Genomic DNA, 17,711 nt, shown 5'->3' with positions numbered 1-17,711 from the left:
TAGTACTTAGCCACCGGTGTTAACCGAGTATATCTAGCATACCAATAATAATAATAATTCATAGTTAGAAGATATATATACACCAGAAAATTATAATACATCTAGATGAAAACATTACTAACCAACATAAAAGATTTCTTCCTTAAATAAATAATTTCACTTTATTTAAGTCCAACTTTTCCAAACTATTTTATTCCTAGTGTCTATATCTGAGGTGAATCTTTACTTCAGATTCAGATTACTTCACACATCTTTACTTCGTTTTCGATAGTAAACGTAGTCAAACAATTTGTGTGGAATTTCCGTTAAACATTAAAAGAAAATAATTAAAAAATATAATATACAAATAGATGGTAAACGAATAAATAAATAAATTGTATTCATCTAATTTTAACTCGTCAAAAGTGTCTATTTCGTATAATTACACGTAGCAGCTAATTACCTACTACACCTTAAAGACCAAAATAAAAACTATTCGAATGAGTAAAATGAAAAAAATATAATTTGCACGAAACAATTAGAATGTACTTTTTTCTTAAAAAAAGAAAAAAAAATGGAATCAGCAGCGTTTTCGAGTAGGCACTGAAAAAAAGCAGTATTTCAGGATCATTTTCTCTCTCGAAATATTCTTTCCCGAGATAGAGAATGTTCTCTGGTACAATTGTACAGTGCAAGTAGCATCCAGTCATCCATATTGGACATAACGAAATCGAGGCGAAAGACGAAAGACAGGTCGAAAGATAACTATCCGCTCGTCTCTGACAAACGACAGAATCGTCAAAAGAAAAAGTCCATAATCGCGTTTGAGAGACGTGATGATCTGTCGAGACGTAAACAAATGATTAGTCAATCAGCGGCCGGTTTGTGAGAGACGAAAGGCAAGAGACAATGACCAGAATACCGTCGTAATGTTACCACCCGTCCGATTTTCACCCGGACAGTCCGGGAATTGACTCACTGTCCGGGTGAACTATTAATTTTGTCCGGGAATTTCGTAGAAATTGTAAAATTACGATGAAACAAAGTTCTTGCAAATATTTTTATAAATTTACACCATTTGAACAGCGAAAGTCCTCACACTCACTGAAACTCATCTCTCATTCCGCCATGTTAAGTGCCGTCCATAAATTACTTAAGATATTTTGGGGTGGGTGGGGATCAAGGATTCCTTACGATTTCTTACCCGGGGGTACCAACTATCCCTGAGTAAGAAATCGTAAGGAATCCTTGAATATTACGTAAGAGGAGATCTATTACCCCCTGTAATAGATCTCCTCTTACGTAATATTTTTATTTTTTGACCTCGTTGAGTGGTGGAGTTTTGAATTTGGCTTCAATTTGGCGGTTTCTATTAAGAACGCTCGTTGTACCAATGCCATCTCGTGTGACGCTGGCAGACTCACGCTCTACACATTTTTTTTTATCGTGAAGTCCTTTTATGAAAATTAAAATTAATATAAAGATGAATATTATGACGTTGATTAATAATAATAATAATGAAAAGATTGTTAATAATTAAAAAATAAATTTCTTAAAATAAATTGTTCATTCGAATTCATTAAATTTTTAAATTTGTTTACATAAAGTCTTTTATAAATAATAGTGCATATTAATTAACTAGTTAATAATTATATATTTTGGACCTAAGATTTTTAGGGTTTTATAAAAAACTTTTTTTTTTGTGAAATCTTTTATTAAAATCATGCCTAAATATTACGTAAGATAGGAAAGGGAAGGGAGGGGGATCAAAGAAAATATTACGGTTTCTTACACAGGGGTGGGTAGGGTCTAGAATGGCCGAAATCACCCTTACGTAATTTATGGACGGCCTCATACGCTGTTTACGCCAACGTGTGACGCGCAACCTGCCTCTCGACTTTTTTTTTTTTTTTTTTTTTTTAGCTTGTACCTCCGTACATGTCTTCTTTGGAGCTGAATTATCTGTTCTTTCTTTCTTAATTTAGGTTACATATGTTACTCCTACGCAAGTCCCTAGTCCCTAACTGTAACTGATTTAGAACCGACATGCACTTCATTCTTCTCATTGTAAAATGACATTGCACATGCGTCAGGAACTTCTGTTCGAATAAACCAGACCTGCCGTCCGGATCAGCGATTTTGTAAAGGTGGCAACACTAAGAATACGGCCACTGATCTTAAAAGTTGTCTCTCGGCTGTTCTTCCCTCTTTTCGTATGCAAAACGCAGTGAAAAAAAGACTTCGGGATCAATTAATAGTACTCATCTATAAGATATGCCGTAAGATCCATTTACATTCGATAGCGGCCGTACCATGCTGAAAATACCGGTTTTCGTCACGATCCCTGCAGTCAAGCAGTGTAGGGCCCGGTCAGTACTATGGGATGGAGATGACCCGGGAATACCGGATGCTGCTATCGTTTTTTTTTCCTCCCACTGTTCTTGATTCTTAGAGACGATCTTTCTACCAATTTCTTAATATTAAAACTTTTGTTTTTATAAAATAGAATTCACGAATTAAATTTATATTTAATACCAAAAGTCAATAGATTCGAAGATAAGAATATAAAATTGCCATTATAAACAGAGAGAACTCCAGCATCAATCTCGATCACTTAAAGGGAATAAGGACAGATTGTGATATCTTCAGTTTGTGCATGATTAATTTAGTATACCTTAGAAAAAAATTCATATGATTTACAGATGTTTTTAAAATAATTGGATAGTACAGAGTTTTGTTACCATTCTACATGCGTCAGTTGTAATAAATAAGCTTCAAATTTTGGTTTTATTCTTGTTTTTAATTATTCGAAACATGTATTTACAGTTATTTATTTGCATATTTTAAAACTTACTTTTCAACAGAAATACACGAATTGTAATGCTTCCAACAAACCTTTTGCGTATCTGTCTCAGAAAGAGACGTGAACGTGACTGTGTAATTGTGCTAATATATTTTTTGATTAATCATCATTATATTATAAATTATAAAGTTTTGAAGTTCCTATAAAAATACCTGCTTTTCAGTAAAATAAAATAACTTTCGTTTTTTTGAAATTGGGTGAAACTACAGGAGATGAATTTTTGTAGGAATTGGATATTTAGTCATTCAATTTTTTTCTTGATATCTTTTTCAAAATTCTCTTTACGTATTAATTTGGATAGTTAGTCCCTATGATTTAATTCTTTAGCATTAGATGTAATGTTGGGTAGACAGAATAAGACCTCAATATTTAATACTTGTAAAGTCTACTCTCGTTTTATAAGTACCTTTCTCGGAAAACTGTAATTGTTCTACTTTCCACATTGACACTGATGTTTATTAACAACTTTATTTTAAACAACATATCTTTAAACTTAGGTAACAAAACACCTTTAAAATTTAACATGGTGGGGACGTCGCTCTTTCTCGCTCAAATTTTAACGAGAAGAGCCTTGATTGATTAAGTTACAGTTGGACAGTAGCTACACTGCTGTCACCCCGACAGTATAGCAGACGGAGCAGTGGCGCTCTCTAGTAATGATAGTCTCATGTGTATATGATGACAAGGGCTTAATGCATATATTTTATTTATTTTTTAATAAAATGCCCGAGTCAGTCTACGTTATCATTTTCGCAAGCGCTCCCTCAAACACCAATTAATAATAATAAAAGAAAAGGAAAAAAGTTCATCTTTGTTTTCTAACATTGAATATGATTTAATATTTATAATGATTCTATTAAAATAATTAAAAATAATGAAATATATATGAATTTTACATGTTACGTCACGTAACCGAAATTCAAACCAGATATCATGTGATATCATTAGTGTAACTAAAACATTCGTATGAATCCGTACTAAAAAGAACTAAAGCATTGAACGTAGCAGCAATGGTTTCTTTAATTTTATTCGCGTGTATATTGTTTGTCTGTCCCAATGGATTATACTGTTTGGAATTTAGAAATGACACGTTTTATTTCAAAATGGATTTAAATAAACCAATTCGTAAAGTTTCAAAAGAATTTCTTAGTGTTGCTTTAGATACAAGTATTTTAACAAGAGAGAAAATGTGGGAAAGATTCAACACCAGGTATTTATTTAAATGTATGTAGAGTAGAAATTACTTTCAGGTACTTAGTATCAGATCTGGCGGCTTTAACAAGTACAGGTTTTGATTGGGATCATTAAAAATTAAACAATTAATTCACTGGTAAATAATTACCAAAATTTACATAATACACAAAATCTGTAGTCCACACAAACAATAATGCCCTTTCTTTGCAGAGAACTTGGTTCAAGCAGACCCTAGTGCTGGGTCCAGTACTACAATCAGCCTTTCTTGGCGTATATACAAAATACTTAAAAGTAATTTCTGATTTTATATATTAATCATCATCAAATAAAATCTGAAATAAGGTAATAACATGATTATTTATTGATAGCTCTCCATATCTCTTGTCAATGGCAGAAGCTCTTTCTCCAGCATTTTTCCGCTTTGGAGGCAACTATGCTGACTAATGTGTGAATACATAAAATTTTACGTAATTGATGAGAGAGTAAATAATTTCCACATTATTAAAACTGATATGTTCTTGCCAATACAGTCAAACCTGTAAATGGTTACTGACGGAAACATAAAAAGTGTCTGTTATTGGAGGTTCGACGGTATCAATAAATTTAACAAACATTAATTTTTCATAAAAGTAAGTCTTATTTTTATGAAAAATAAATGCTTGAATATTTTAGTATCGCGAAAGAAAAATTACGTTTATTACTGGAAATTATATAACTAGTATTTAAATCTGTTTTTTCAGTTCGATAATTAAAATAGAATATTTACTTATTCAGTGTAATTAAAGAAATTAATTCGAAATTAGTAGGTGAATATTCTTATTAAATTATTCTTAATTATATTTTCAAAACTTATTTTTATTAATCCGAGTTCTCAACTTTTCGTTTAAGTTGTTTAAGTTTTTCTTGGAATAGATTATAACCGTCAGTAGAAACATACTGTTTGAAAGCTTCATCAAATTGATTTAATGAAGCGGAAGGAGATATATCCAAATTGAGAAGGGTGTGAACGAATATTTTTCTGGCATTTTTTAGTTCATCTAAATATTCTCGAACCTAGAAGAAATATTTCATTTTGAAAAAGTAATAAATTTTTACATTTTATTAAAAAGTACGCTTATATCGTATTACTTAAGGAATTAATAATTACCAGTTTTTCTTGTTCTGAATTTAGTTCTAAAATTGATAATGGATCCCACTCAAGAATCTTCTCTCTTGCAATATTTATATCATCAAACATTTCTTCTATTTCATCCAACTTCTTAATAACTTTTCTGAAATTTACATTTTTCTTTTGTAAATATTTTATTTGTTTAATATATTAAAATAAATAAAACAGAATAGAATTTCTGATTATTTTACTTATTATTTTCATTAAGCATTGAAGAAAATCTTTAATAAACAGTTTTCATATATCTACATAAAACTTTAATGAAAACTTATTATTAAAATCTACTAAAATAGTAATTTAATTAATTGTCAGTATATATAAAATTATCATTATAAATTATCAATTATTTTTTATTATTATAACTCTTAAGCATAGTTTTTCTACAGGAAAATAAAAGTTATGAACGATAAATTATAAACTCGGAAAATGACTGCGGTAAATCACAAGTTTTGTAATATGGATTTTCAAAAATCTTGACAAATTTATTTGAAAAATTGTATTTTGTTTTGTATAAAAATATATTTTAATTTAGCGATGCAACGCAATAATGCGGAACGAATTATGATGAGTTCCAATACCCATAACAAGATTTAAAAAAAATCGATTCCTTATTTGTCCGAAAGTCTTCTATAAATGTTTCAGTAAATGAATGGATGGTGAAACAGCCATTATTTGAACGTCCTTCTTAATAATTTTTCAAAAATGTTGCACTGTTTGTTTTACCCATTTTGTCAATTTTGAGAAAAAATCAATGAAACAGACTGATATGGGTAAAGAATGGGGGGGAGGGAAATAGAAAATTGGAAGATCCGGATCAGATACGAATCTGAATCCTCCAAGACAATGGATGAAGTTTTCTCTCTGTTATTCAATAGTAATATTCAAATCAGCTTTAAAACAACAATGTCAACCGGATTGCCGAAGATTGAAGGGGTCAGCCTCATCTAATATGAAATTACATTTCACATTAACTTATACTCGGTTTCAAAAGTAAGTAAATGATCCAGCAAATATCTTCAATTTATGATTAATAGAAATTAATATCAAATTATATTTATAAATTGATTATATTTATCTAAGGATATAAAAATTATAATTTCTTAATTATATTGTCTCCTTAAAGTAAATTATGTATTTATAATTTATTGTATTTTTCTAACATAATATACTAAGGGAATAATAGTGATGAAGTTTTTAAACATTATTATTAATGTATTTATTGTACACTTAATATTTAATACGTATATTAAATATTTTTTGTGTATAATAAATGAAAATAATAATTTATGCTATATCATGCAGGCAGCAAAACTACTGGCACAGATAAAATCCACTAACATAAAGTACAAGAAATTTTTAGATATATTTATTTTTCCTAAAGAAATAACCAACACTGTATCTTTCTTTAATAAAAATCATATTTCTGTTAGTTACGAAACAAAATGTTTTGAATGGAAAATATTTTTCATGATTTTCATGAAAGTCCAAGCAAACATTAAAATTCAAAGCAACGTAAATTTAATTTCAGTTAGAATTGTAAGAAATCTAACACTTCAGTTTAATTCATTTTAACTCTCTGTTATAAGATTTACAGTCTATCAAAAAAATACTTACTCATTTACTTTATAACTTGGAAAATCTAATACTGTGGAAATTTCTTCAAGTTCCATTTCTAATGGGAAGATATTATTCTCATTTATTCCTTCAGGAAGTTCTTTTGCCATTTGTATCATATTTTTGAGATTAGTCCGAAGAATTCTTAAACAACCCAAGCATCTCATTTCACGAAAACTATGACGCGGATAAACTTTTCCAAGTTCTTTTTTAACATTATCAAGTTTATCTGCAAATAATACAATTGAAGTTCGTTAAATTTCATTAACTTATGATATAAATCACTATTTCCTACATAGAAAAATTACAATGTACAAAACTTAATGTAAAAAAAATTTTAATTTCTTTTACATTAAGTTTTGTATTAACGAAATTTTAACTATATTTATTACGTGTATATTCTGCGTATGTGTTAATTGGTGGAATCATTCTTTTTCTACAGATAATCAACCGATACAAAAACTAGTGCACAGCGTGTTAACTTCAAACTTGTAACATAGAGAAGACGTTAGTCTTAATTCTACCAAGTAATCAAACCGTTTTTCTTTCTTTTTTCAATGAACATTACAGATTCACGCGTGCAGTGTGACCGATTCTTAAAACTTCAAATGCTTATAACTTCTAATAACCGTATGTTTCGAAAAAATGTTTTGGATAAAAGCTTGTTTGTTTTCGATGAAGTATTATAGTATGCAATAAAAAGAATGGGGGTTTCCATTTAAGGAAATGAAGTCACCCGTTTTTACTAATTGTAGCGCTATAAAACCGATAAGCCCATCTTCTGGTCCCATTGAAGTCTGATACAGTGGTGCCTCATATTACGTACTTAAACCGTTTCAGGTACAAGTCCGTTAAGTAAAAATTCCGTTATACGAAACGCATTTTCCCATAGAAATACATGTTAAAACATCTAATTCGTTCCGCTGCATAAAATAACTGTACTGTACCATAAAAAAAAATGAAAATGGAGCAGTCACCAATTATGCCAGGTAGTCAGATGTTGTGAGGAGGAGGTGGAGGAACACTTTTTTCAGACATTCATACAGACACACCCTTTTTACACATTGCAGCAGGTCTCTTTTTTATTGTTTTTTAATCGGAGTCAGATTCAACAGAGGCTACCGGGACTTGCAAGATCAACTCCTCTTGTTCCATCCTTTGTATTTTGGCAGCTGGCTTCTTGAAAAACATGTCCAAGGTGGTCTGTTTCTCTCTCTTCTTCAACACCTGTTGGAAATGACGGGCAAGGGTGTCATTATAGAGATCATTGATCCTGTTGGCCTCAGCTGTGTTTAGATAGTGAGTGTTGGTAAACTCCTGAACCTATCCCCATTTGACAAGGAAGTCCTTGATGGCAGCAGTTGAAATTAGTTGATTGGATTGCTCCTCCTCATCGTCAGATGAAGCTTCCCTTTGAGCTTCATTATGTGCCTGGGCCAGAAGTGCTTGGAGCTCTTCAGTTGTCATCTCTTCTTGGTGTTCTTCAATGAGCTCCTCCACATCCTCCATTTTCACCTCCAATTCCAGCTCTCGGGCCGTCGAGATGATCTCCTGCACCACTTCTGTATCCTCAGCTGGTTCTTCCTGGGTCCATTCAGGAACAAGCCTCTTCCAGGCTGAATTAAGAGTCTTCTGCGTGACTTCTCCCTAGGCCTTCTGATTGCCACAAGAACATCAAACTTCTCTTTCCAGAACTTTCGGACAGTCATGTCTCCACAAAGCTGACATTCTTCAAACACCTTCATGAAGAGAGCTCTAGTGTACAGTTTTTTGAAGTTGACAATGATTGCTGATCCATTGGCTGAAGGATGGCAGTGGTGTTTGCTGGCAGATACTGCACCTTGGTGAAAGGATAGCTTTCTTCCAGGATCTCCTCCAGGTCTTTTGGGTGACCAGGGGCATTGTCCGGTATCAGTAGGGCTTTGAGCGGTAGCTTTTTGTCCAGCAGGTATTTCTTTACAGCAGGAGCAAAGATTTCCAGGATCCATTCCTTGAAGACAACCTAGGTCACCCAGGCTTTTTGGTTAGATTTCCAATGGACAGGCAGGTTGGACAAAGAAGAAGAAGAAAACAAAAACAAAAAAAAAAAAAAAAACAGCTTACTCTTCTGCAGCTAAAGAGCAACTGTTTTCAAAGGCTCCCAAAATACCTACATCAAGAAGCTATTCTGGGAAGCCAAGAAGGGGAAAACATCTAAAAAAAGCAGATTGTCATTGGCAACGGCAAAAGAGTGGAAACATCATTCGCACTTGTTCGCAGCCAGTCCGTTGCTCGAGTCACGTAACGGCCAAACATAAAGTCCATTGTTCGTAGCGTCCGTTATTCGAGGCGTACGTTATACGAGGCACCACTGTATTTTTGGTCCAATAATTTTTTGTAGGATGCGTATTTTCGAGTTATTTTAGTGGATTGATTAAAATTGATCCCCCTGTGTGTATGTACATGTATGTATATTATATTATATACTGTATATATAGTTTATATATAAAAAAAATTATAATGAACTAACCGATAAATGTCTCATTAAATGTACCGGATTTCTGAATATGCTTCAAAATACTTTGCAAAACTTTTTCTTTCTGTTCCGCGGAATTACAATTAAATATCAAAGTTGCCGTTAATTCTCCTCCTCTCTTGATTTTTTTGACAAAATGAGTATCAATGTACTTGTGATTTGGAGTAATCCAGCTGTTGTTTGGTTTTAAAAATATAGGTACTGTATCTTCCACCTTAAAATTAAAAATAAATAAATAAATAAATAAACAAAACGTATAGTTTAGATATTAAATGACATCAATTATATTTATACTTTTGTACGTTAATTAAGTTAAAAATTAATTCACAAAAGTAATTAGAGCATCTAAATAGAATATTATTAGAAAATAGTCTTGAAATAAATTTATATAAAATAAAAAAATTGCGCAAATACTTTGATTATTTTGCATAACAGAAACTTAAATCTATCAAAAAAAATTAATTATGTTTTAATCAATTAAAACATGAAACAAATCTATATGTTTATATTAGACACGAATTGGATTGATGGAATAATAAAGCATCATATGAGCGATCCGCCAAAGAAAGCTTCTTCTCGGAAGGAAGTAACATGTCTATGCTTGATAGGGAAAACTGGCTCCTATTTAAATGTTAGACGGGTGAAGAAAACCCGGAAAACTACATAAGGCCAGCCGTTGGTCAGGCGCAAATCTACCACCAACTGCCACCTACCAGTGTTCAGTGGTTTATCCACTAGGCAGGTTCCGCAAGGTACTGTACCTCTTAGTTTCCATAGGACTGAGAGTTAAAAATATAATTATATGATCTATTTGCTTCTTCATAAAATTAAAAAAAAACATACAAATTTAATATGTACAATCAATACTATAGTAAAAATTATTGTCTAAACTTCTATGTTAAGTAATATTCTATAGTTGCCAAGAGAAATAACTAGTTTAAATGATATACCCTTATAAAAAAAAATTTAATGTCGTAATAGACCATTTTTTAAGGATAATGGTAGGCATACACTGGAAACTGTAAACTAATTATAAAATGAACACTTGAGTCGCTGTCACCGAAAAATAAAAGCTTTAAATTATACGATAACATAAAAAATAAATTATAAAAAAATTGTTTAGGTAAATATTTTTACTTGATTAGTCATGCTTTTTCAGGCAAAGAAACAAGGATTCAAAATAGAACGTGTTTTTAAATTTCAAAAGAAAGGAACATACTTTAAAAATAAGTAAAAAGTATAAATGAAGATACATTAAATAAAAATTAAGAAAATGTTATGCGGGGGAGAGAAGAAACGTTTCCATATGCCGCTCAGTTTTTCGACATTGAGAATTTATTTTTCCTTTGCCTGAAGAAGCATGGCTAATCAAGAGTAAATCTTTGCTTAAACAATTTTTTTTTTAATTTGTTTTATATTAACTCGTTAAAACTTTTATTTTTCAGCAACATCGACTCAACTGTTTATTTTATAATTTGTTTAAGCCATTTTAAAACGAATATTTTATTCTGTAAACTTACTTTACTACTCATTCTTAATGAGTAGTAAAGTAACTGGGCTGCAAATTTTAAATTGTAGACATATAAATTTTCATTGGTATCAGTCTGTCTGTGTCTCTCCTTCCTTAATCTCGAGAACGGTTTTATAGATGAAAGTCGAGACCAAGAAAGCTTAGGGGCAAGAGGCCCTAATCGACTATATACAAATTTTCGGTTTAGACCGGAAGTCACGTTATTTTAATTCAAAAATTTTCTCCAGGACGGAATTAGATAGATGACCGCATGACTTTATTGTTAACAGGAAAAATATGATGTACAGTACAAGGGTAAGACACCTTAAAAATCAATGCCTATATTTTAAATTAAATAAATTAAAAAAATATATGATTAAAACTTGCAGCCTGGCATTGTGACGATGTCACAATAAATATGCTTAATTGATCGCTATTATATATATGAACTCTGTGACTTATCTTTCATAATAGCGTTGATAAACATTACCAAGGATAAATCAATATGCAACTGATGCATTAACCATTAACCAAAAATATGAATTTTACACTTTAAAGCTTTATAATTACCTTCTGATAATGAACTCGGAATTGGATTTCTACGATTCTATCTCTCGGAATGACGGACGGTTTTATAATGGAAGCCACTGACGATTCAAATTTGTATAGTTTTAATGCCAAAGCTAATCTGGAATCTATCTTAAAAAATTCTCTCACATCTCTGGATGATTCAATTACTTTATATTCAGATGTATAATATTCTTTTTCTGTCTAGAAAATATAAATTCTATATAGTTTTTATATAAAAACTATAATAATATTTGATAAAATACTTACTGTTGTCTTTTCTTTCCATTCGTTGTAGATATTAAAATACCCATTTCGATAATGAATTAAATCAAACGTAACACCGAGATACACGGCATTATATAGCAGAGGAAGGATTACACTCATTTTTTCAAACTAATTTTTGAAATTTATTTTACACTATACGTTTGAAGTAAATACTTAAAAAATAAAAATGATCTTTTAAATAAAACACTTTTAAAATATTTCTTAAATCTATAAGTTAAGTTTAGTTAACTAAACTGATGCTCCAAGAGCTCTTAAAAAATTTATGTTAAATTTTATAACTATTGAATAAAACGTCCAAGATTAGCTTGAAATTAACTGGGCCTAGGATTTCTAGATGTGTTATTTCGCTAGTATATATTTGAATTTTTCAAATAAAATTTCTAAATTTGAGGTTAAATGATAGATATTATTATTATTATTATTAGACAATAATATGCTTACTGTACTGTACCTCCAGTGTCTCCAAGTAGGCTACGTCTTTAATTTTAATTTAATCGCATGATATAAGTTTTTAATTTTATCTTCAAGTTTAGTTAAATTTTAATTTTGATAAATAAAAAATATCTTTTACAACAGTTGAATATTCAATAAAACTTCGCTAAAAAGTTTATCGTAGAAAATTTAACTTCTTGGTGTTATGATATTAGATATAATTATATGTTTTATAATTCTAAATTTTCAACAATTTTAATTAACCATTCGAGTTCACCTTAGTTTGTTATCATAAATATATTGAATAATTTTACGGACAAATTACTAAACTCACCTTGTGAAGCTATCTTTAGTAAATGCTTCTATCGTTTAAAAACATTATCCGTGGGAAACAACATAACAAGATAAGAATAAAACACAAAAATTAGATTATTACCTATCTAAAGATTTTTTATTCTAAAGATGTAAATTTTATTTTAATTTAAGTTTGAGAATTACATAATTACCGGTATAGAAATAATATTGTAAGAACTAATACACATACATTGCTGCAATGCTATATATGTAATTTTATTTTTATACACTGTATATGAGCCGCTCACTTGCCAAATCGATTAACTCTACAAAACAAAAAGTAGAGAAACTGATAGTATACATTAATTTTTCAAAATTCCTGTTTAACTTTAAATTTAAATAAACATTGTAGAATGTGTTTTTATATAGTTTTAATGCAACGATATATAGAATTAGTCAAGCGAAAAATGTAAAAGTAATGAGCAATTATTTATTGTGACATCGTCATAATGCCGGCCTGCAATTTTTAATCATATTTTTTAATTTATTTCACTTAAAATATATGCTCTCCACTTGAAATTAGTACTGTAGTGTCTTGTCCCTGTACATCATACTTTTCCGTTAGCAATGCAGTCGTGCCGGTTTTCTTTTAACTGCTTTCGGGGGAAAAGTTTTGAATTGAAATAACTTTACCTTCTAGATTGAATCAGAAATTCATATATAGTTAATCGGGGTCTCATGCCCATAAGGTTTACATATCTGGTCTCGTTTTTCATCTATCTAACTCCGTTTTCGAGATTAAAGAAAGATGGGCGGACGAAAGTGGGAATTTATAGATCAGCAATTTTTTCAAATTTCAGCCGAATAACGATTTTACCAAGGATTTACTAATGAAGGTAATCGATTTGGATTGTAAACGGTTTATATAAAGATGATTTTATCAATTACATTAAAGAATGATTTAAGTTTCTAAAAGTATTAGTTTTAAAATACAGTTGACTCCGCATAAGTCGACACCCCAAGGGGAAGTGAAAATGTGTCGAGTTATCCGATGTGACGACTAAAGCGAAGTTCAAAAAAAACCACAAAACTACAGTTAGGAAAATACAGTAGTGCGTTTATATAGTAGTATAGGCTTACAATACATTGTGTCCTCCATTTACAATTACTCTGTAGATGAAAAATTGAAAAATTCGTTTAGTGTTTGTTTTGAGCAATTAACTGTCTCAACTTTCTTTTTCAACGATCACGAAAACGCCTTTAAAAACATCATCTTCGCAATTGTCAATTGTTGGCAAGTAACATCTAAGAATTCTTAATGCCTCTGTCATGAGAAAATGAAAAACTAGATTCTGGTATGACGTTGATGTGAATTGTATTAATAGCATTGACACCCCCATCTCTAGTTTTATTGCTCATTATCGTTCTTTTCTACGTGAATGTCTCCCTATTTTTTTGTAGCTTAGTACAAAAATAGTAAAAATGGATACAAAGAGCCAAACAACAATAGTGAGTAGCTAAGGCATACCAGTGTTCCCACCAAAGCGAAAATTGTTTAAATTCAAGCGCCCTAACTAAATTACAAAGATAGGTAAAAATTGGGGTTTCTATACTTGAAGTTTATTGTTTTTTCGGTTGTAACGGTCGTGATAAAATCGAAATTTTTATTCATCTTTGTACCAGAATATTATGTTTTTGCGTACATATTGACGTTAACATCAATGTACGAGTATATGCAGGGAAAATCACGCAATTCGGCCAAACTTTTAATATTAAATTTTGCGGCAACGCAACAATAAAACCTGTGTACTAACAAATTGTCAGAGTTTTATTGTTGCGAGCGGTCGTTGATTGTTACTGCGAACGGTTGGATTTTTAGTTCGTGCGATCAAAATTTTCTCGTTTCGAGTGTTTTTCTCAGATTCGTTTCGTTTACGTCGATTTTATCTGTAAGTATGGACTACGATGTTTCTAATTTTACGTATTTTTTGAACATTGTTAAGCCGAATATCACAATTAGTGCCAATGATTTTCCGACGAATCTTTATTTCCATAACAATTGATCGGTCTTGACAGAGACGACGAACGGGGTCTTTCCACTTATTTTCACTCTTCGTCAAGCCTAAATCCAATGGAATCTAAATTAATAAATACATTGCATTGGTATAGTTTATATAGGCATCATGTCCCATATGAAATTTGCTCCTTTAAATGATTTTTATTAGAAATCTTACAATTTACATGAAATTAAATTAACAAAACGAATACGAGTCGTATTTTCATAATAGTCGTTTCTTTCTTTTGCAGAATGGATAATTTCAAGCAATTAAAGAAGTGGCGCACCTCGGCAGATGGTGTGGAGGAGGAAGGCTCTTCGTCGTCTTCCGTTCCGTTTCCGGTGATTCGGGTGCTCCCGAAAGATGTCGAGGAGAGCGGAGAGTGCGTCAAACGGGTGGTCGTCATTACTCCCGACGATAGCGCCTCGACTGTGGTCGACTACCTGGGACTGCGATACCCGGAAGTTGCAGAATGGACGGTGGAGTGTCCAGGGGAGTCCAAAGTGGTCGTGGAAACATCCGTCAAGCAGAAGAAACCTTGGTGGAAAAGGCTCTTCTTCTGCTGCATAAAGTGAACCCTCTCTCTTCCGAGGTCACTTCCACCCACGTTCCACTTTTCACCGGATATGACTCTGCCACCCGAATACGACTTTGTCACCCGGAAATGACGTTTCACCCGGCTACGACTTAATTTACTGGACTTGACATTTCATCCCGGATTGGGAGTTTTCGTTTTGAATTGACGGACAGACATTTCTGCACTGGTTGTTCAACTTCGATTAGATTAACGTCCACAGAACAACGACAGTCTGATGGTCGGCAAAGTGATAACCAAAACATAAAGCAATGTTTTTACCAGCTTAAAGACTCTGTTAACCGTCTATAAATGGACAAGGCAACTTATATTGTACGGACATTCGCACTGTGTTTAAACCGGTGTTCGACTGTCATTGTAGTCCGAACCAGAATTATAATTACTTCAACAATTAAATTTGTAAATCGAATTGTCTGAAGTGTATATAAACTTTCATATTTAATAAATTTTAATATGAAATTTAATTTTAAAGATTGGCTATTTATCAAAATAAATATTAAAACTGCACACTTTTAGATTCATTAAAACGTTTCTACTTTTATCAATATTTATTTCCATCCCTGTCATCGTTTCGGTTTACAATAACGTGACTATTTTTAATGTAGAAACGGGCAATAAAGTAATTAAAATGAGTACCATAGTTTTGCAATGAATTGGAAAATATCGGGAATTCACCAACAAAACTGCTCTCCCGCTTTTACAACGCCGAATTAGTGAATTCCGAAGGAAAAACGCCGTTCTGCAGTATCGCAGTCACACAGCGCCAAATGGAAAATTCACTAACTGACTAAGCAAAGTTGCCGATTTCTTCGTCTTTTAAACGTTTGTAGTAAATGTGAATATCTCGTTCGAAAGATACTTGTTTTCTTAGGTATCGTGCAAAATTTCGGGTTTTTCTGTAAGGGGGTTGCCGAAATATAAGCAGTTGAAAAGTGCAAAGATCTCCATGAAAGCTGTATCTTTTCTCTTCCTTATTCATTTGGCGGTGCAGATGCTCCTACAGAAAGAACACCACTGGGTCTAGAGAGCTCAAATTTTAAACTTGAGCCTTTCTCGTTATCAGTGAGGTGCTGGTGAACCACTGGCTCTCTAGACCCAGTGGTGTTCTTTCTCTAAGAGCATCTGCACCGCCAAATGAATAAGGAAAAGAAAAGATACAGCTTTCATGGAAATCTTTGCACTTTTCAACTGCTTATATTTCGGCAACCCCCTTATAGAAACGCATTTAAACTCCAAGTTTAAATGCGTTTATTACGTGTAAAAGAACATTTTTTAATTGGTACTTACCGAGAATTTTTAAAGCAATGTACAGGATGCTAAAGGTTACAGAAAAGAAATGTTTGCTTGACATAATGTATTAAAGAAAAATTACTGGGCCAAGTGATAAATTTTATTAGACGAAAGAAAAACAGATAGGTCGAAGAATGAAAGAAAAAGAATAGTGACGGCAGCACCCGGTATTCCCAGGTCGTCTCCGCCCCAAGTACTGAGCGGGCCCGACGCTTCTTGTTTTTTTTTTCAAACAAAAATTTATTTACAAGAAAAAAGAAAAAAAAAAGGTATTATGAATACCATAATTACAAATTATCTGGTACAACAATTATTAAACAAAAGTTATATACATTCCGTGGGTAACATTGACAACCCTATTCAGGTTCAAGTGAGGATACAAATTTAATTGAGTAGTTCTTCTATTCTGTGGTTTCCCCATATGTCGTTATATCTGTCTTCCGATAGTTGTTTTCTGTAGGCGTCTAAAATATGCTTTAGCCTGTAATATAAACGGTACTTGTAGTCGTTGATAGTTAGTTTTCTATTCTCGAATCTAGTTTCGTTCCTGTTTAGCCAGATAGTGTATCTGGCTTCCACATAATAATGCTGCACTCCTTGCATGGTATTGTGCTTTCGAATAGAACTTTCTGTTCAGTTATTTGTACGAATTTATCACAGTTTTCTATTACTTTTCTAATTTTTTCCTATATGTAGTTCGCTGGTTGGCATGTATAGAATAGATGTTCCTTAGTTTCGGTTTCACCACACGTTTTGCATTTGGATTCGTTCTCTTCTACTATATGGCGCCTTTTTAAAAAGTCTCCTGTGGGTAATATATCATGTGTTATCATCCAAAGCATAGTCCTGCTGCACGGTTCCGTGTATATCGAGTTGATGTGCCTCCATATCATTTTATAACTTCTTGTGGGATTTTTAATCACTACATGGGGTGGTTCTTTGTATTGAATTAGGAGTGTTTCATAGATCGATTTGCAGTTTGCAGTTTTCCAGTTGAAGTTCGGGTGGTTAGTCTGGAAGCTTTTAAAGATTTTTATCAGATTTTTGTAAAACTGTGGTGCATTCCATCCCCTTGGGGATTGACTATTATCCAGTTCTTTATTTAAGTGTCGAAGATGAAATCCTAACCAGTACCGTGCAGTGGGATACCAGATTTTTTTGTCGCCGTTTATAAGGTCCTTCGTATGGTCTAAATGTAAAGCTTGTAGTTTTAGTTGCATATTAATATATTTTCTTTTTGTTTATCTGTTATTATTTTATACATAAAAATACATAAATTGTCAAGACCTTTTTATTAATATGTATATATATTATTATATTATTAAATATATTAATTATGTATTAA

General features: G+C 31.9%; 1 protein-coding gene across 1 annotated transcript; it reads right to left on the bottom strand.

Annotated features, from left to right (window-relative positions):
• Positions 1-4,838: 4,838 nt before the first annotated feature.
• LOC136981317 (uncharacterized) lies at positions 4,839-12,488 on the bottom strand. Its single transcript, XM_067277632.1, has 7 exons — positions 12,465-12,488; positions 11,681-11,830; positions 11,414-11,614; positions 9,328-9,547; positions 6,819-7,047; positions 5,184-5,307; positions 4,839-5,089 (listed from the first exon to the last, which is right to left on the bottom strand). The coding sequence occupies exons 2-7, from the start codon at positions 11,795-11,797 to the stop codon at positions 4,895-4,897; spliced, it is 1,086 nt and encodes a 361-aa protein (XP_067133733.1). The 5' UTR covers positions 11,798-11,830; positions 12,465-12,488; the 3' UTR covers positions 4,839-4,894.
• Positions 12,489-17,711: the final 5,223 nt, after the last annotated feature.

The sequence above is a fragment of the Centruroides vittatus genome, unplaced genomic scaffold (genome assembly GCF_030686945.1).
Source record: "Centruroides vittatus isolate TY-2023 unplaced genomic scaffold, ASM3068694v2 contig_1168, whole genome shotgun sequence".
NCBI classification, from domain to species: domain Eukaryota; kingdom Metazoa; phylum Arthropoda; class Arachnida; order Scorpiones; family Buthidae; genus Centruroides; species Centruroides vittatus.
This window is presented reverse-complemented; position numbering and strand designations above follow the sequence as displayed.

Bases quoted from the DNA above. Each gene is read 5' to 3' on its own strand.
- LOC136981317 (XM_067277632.1), bottom strand. From the start codon at position 11,797: ATGAGTGTAATCCTTCCTCTGCTATATAATGCCGTGTATCTCGGTGTT. The intron at 7,048-9,327 runs GTTAGTTCATTA...TATTATTTGCAG, and splicing joins ATTTAATGAGACATTTATCG to ATAAACTTGATAATGTTAAA. The intron at 5,308-6,818 runs GTAAGTATTTTT...TGTAAATTTCAG, and splicing joins CCAAGTTATAAAGTAAATGA to AAAAGTTATTAAGAAGTTGG.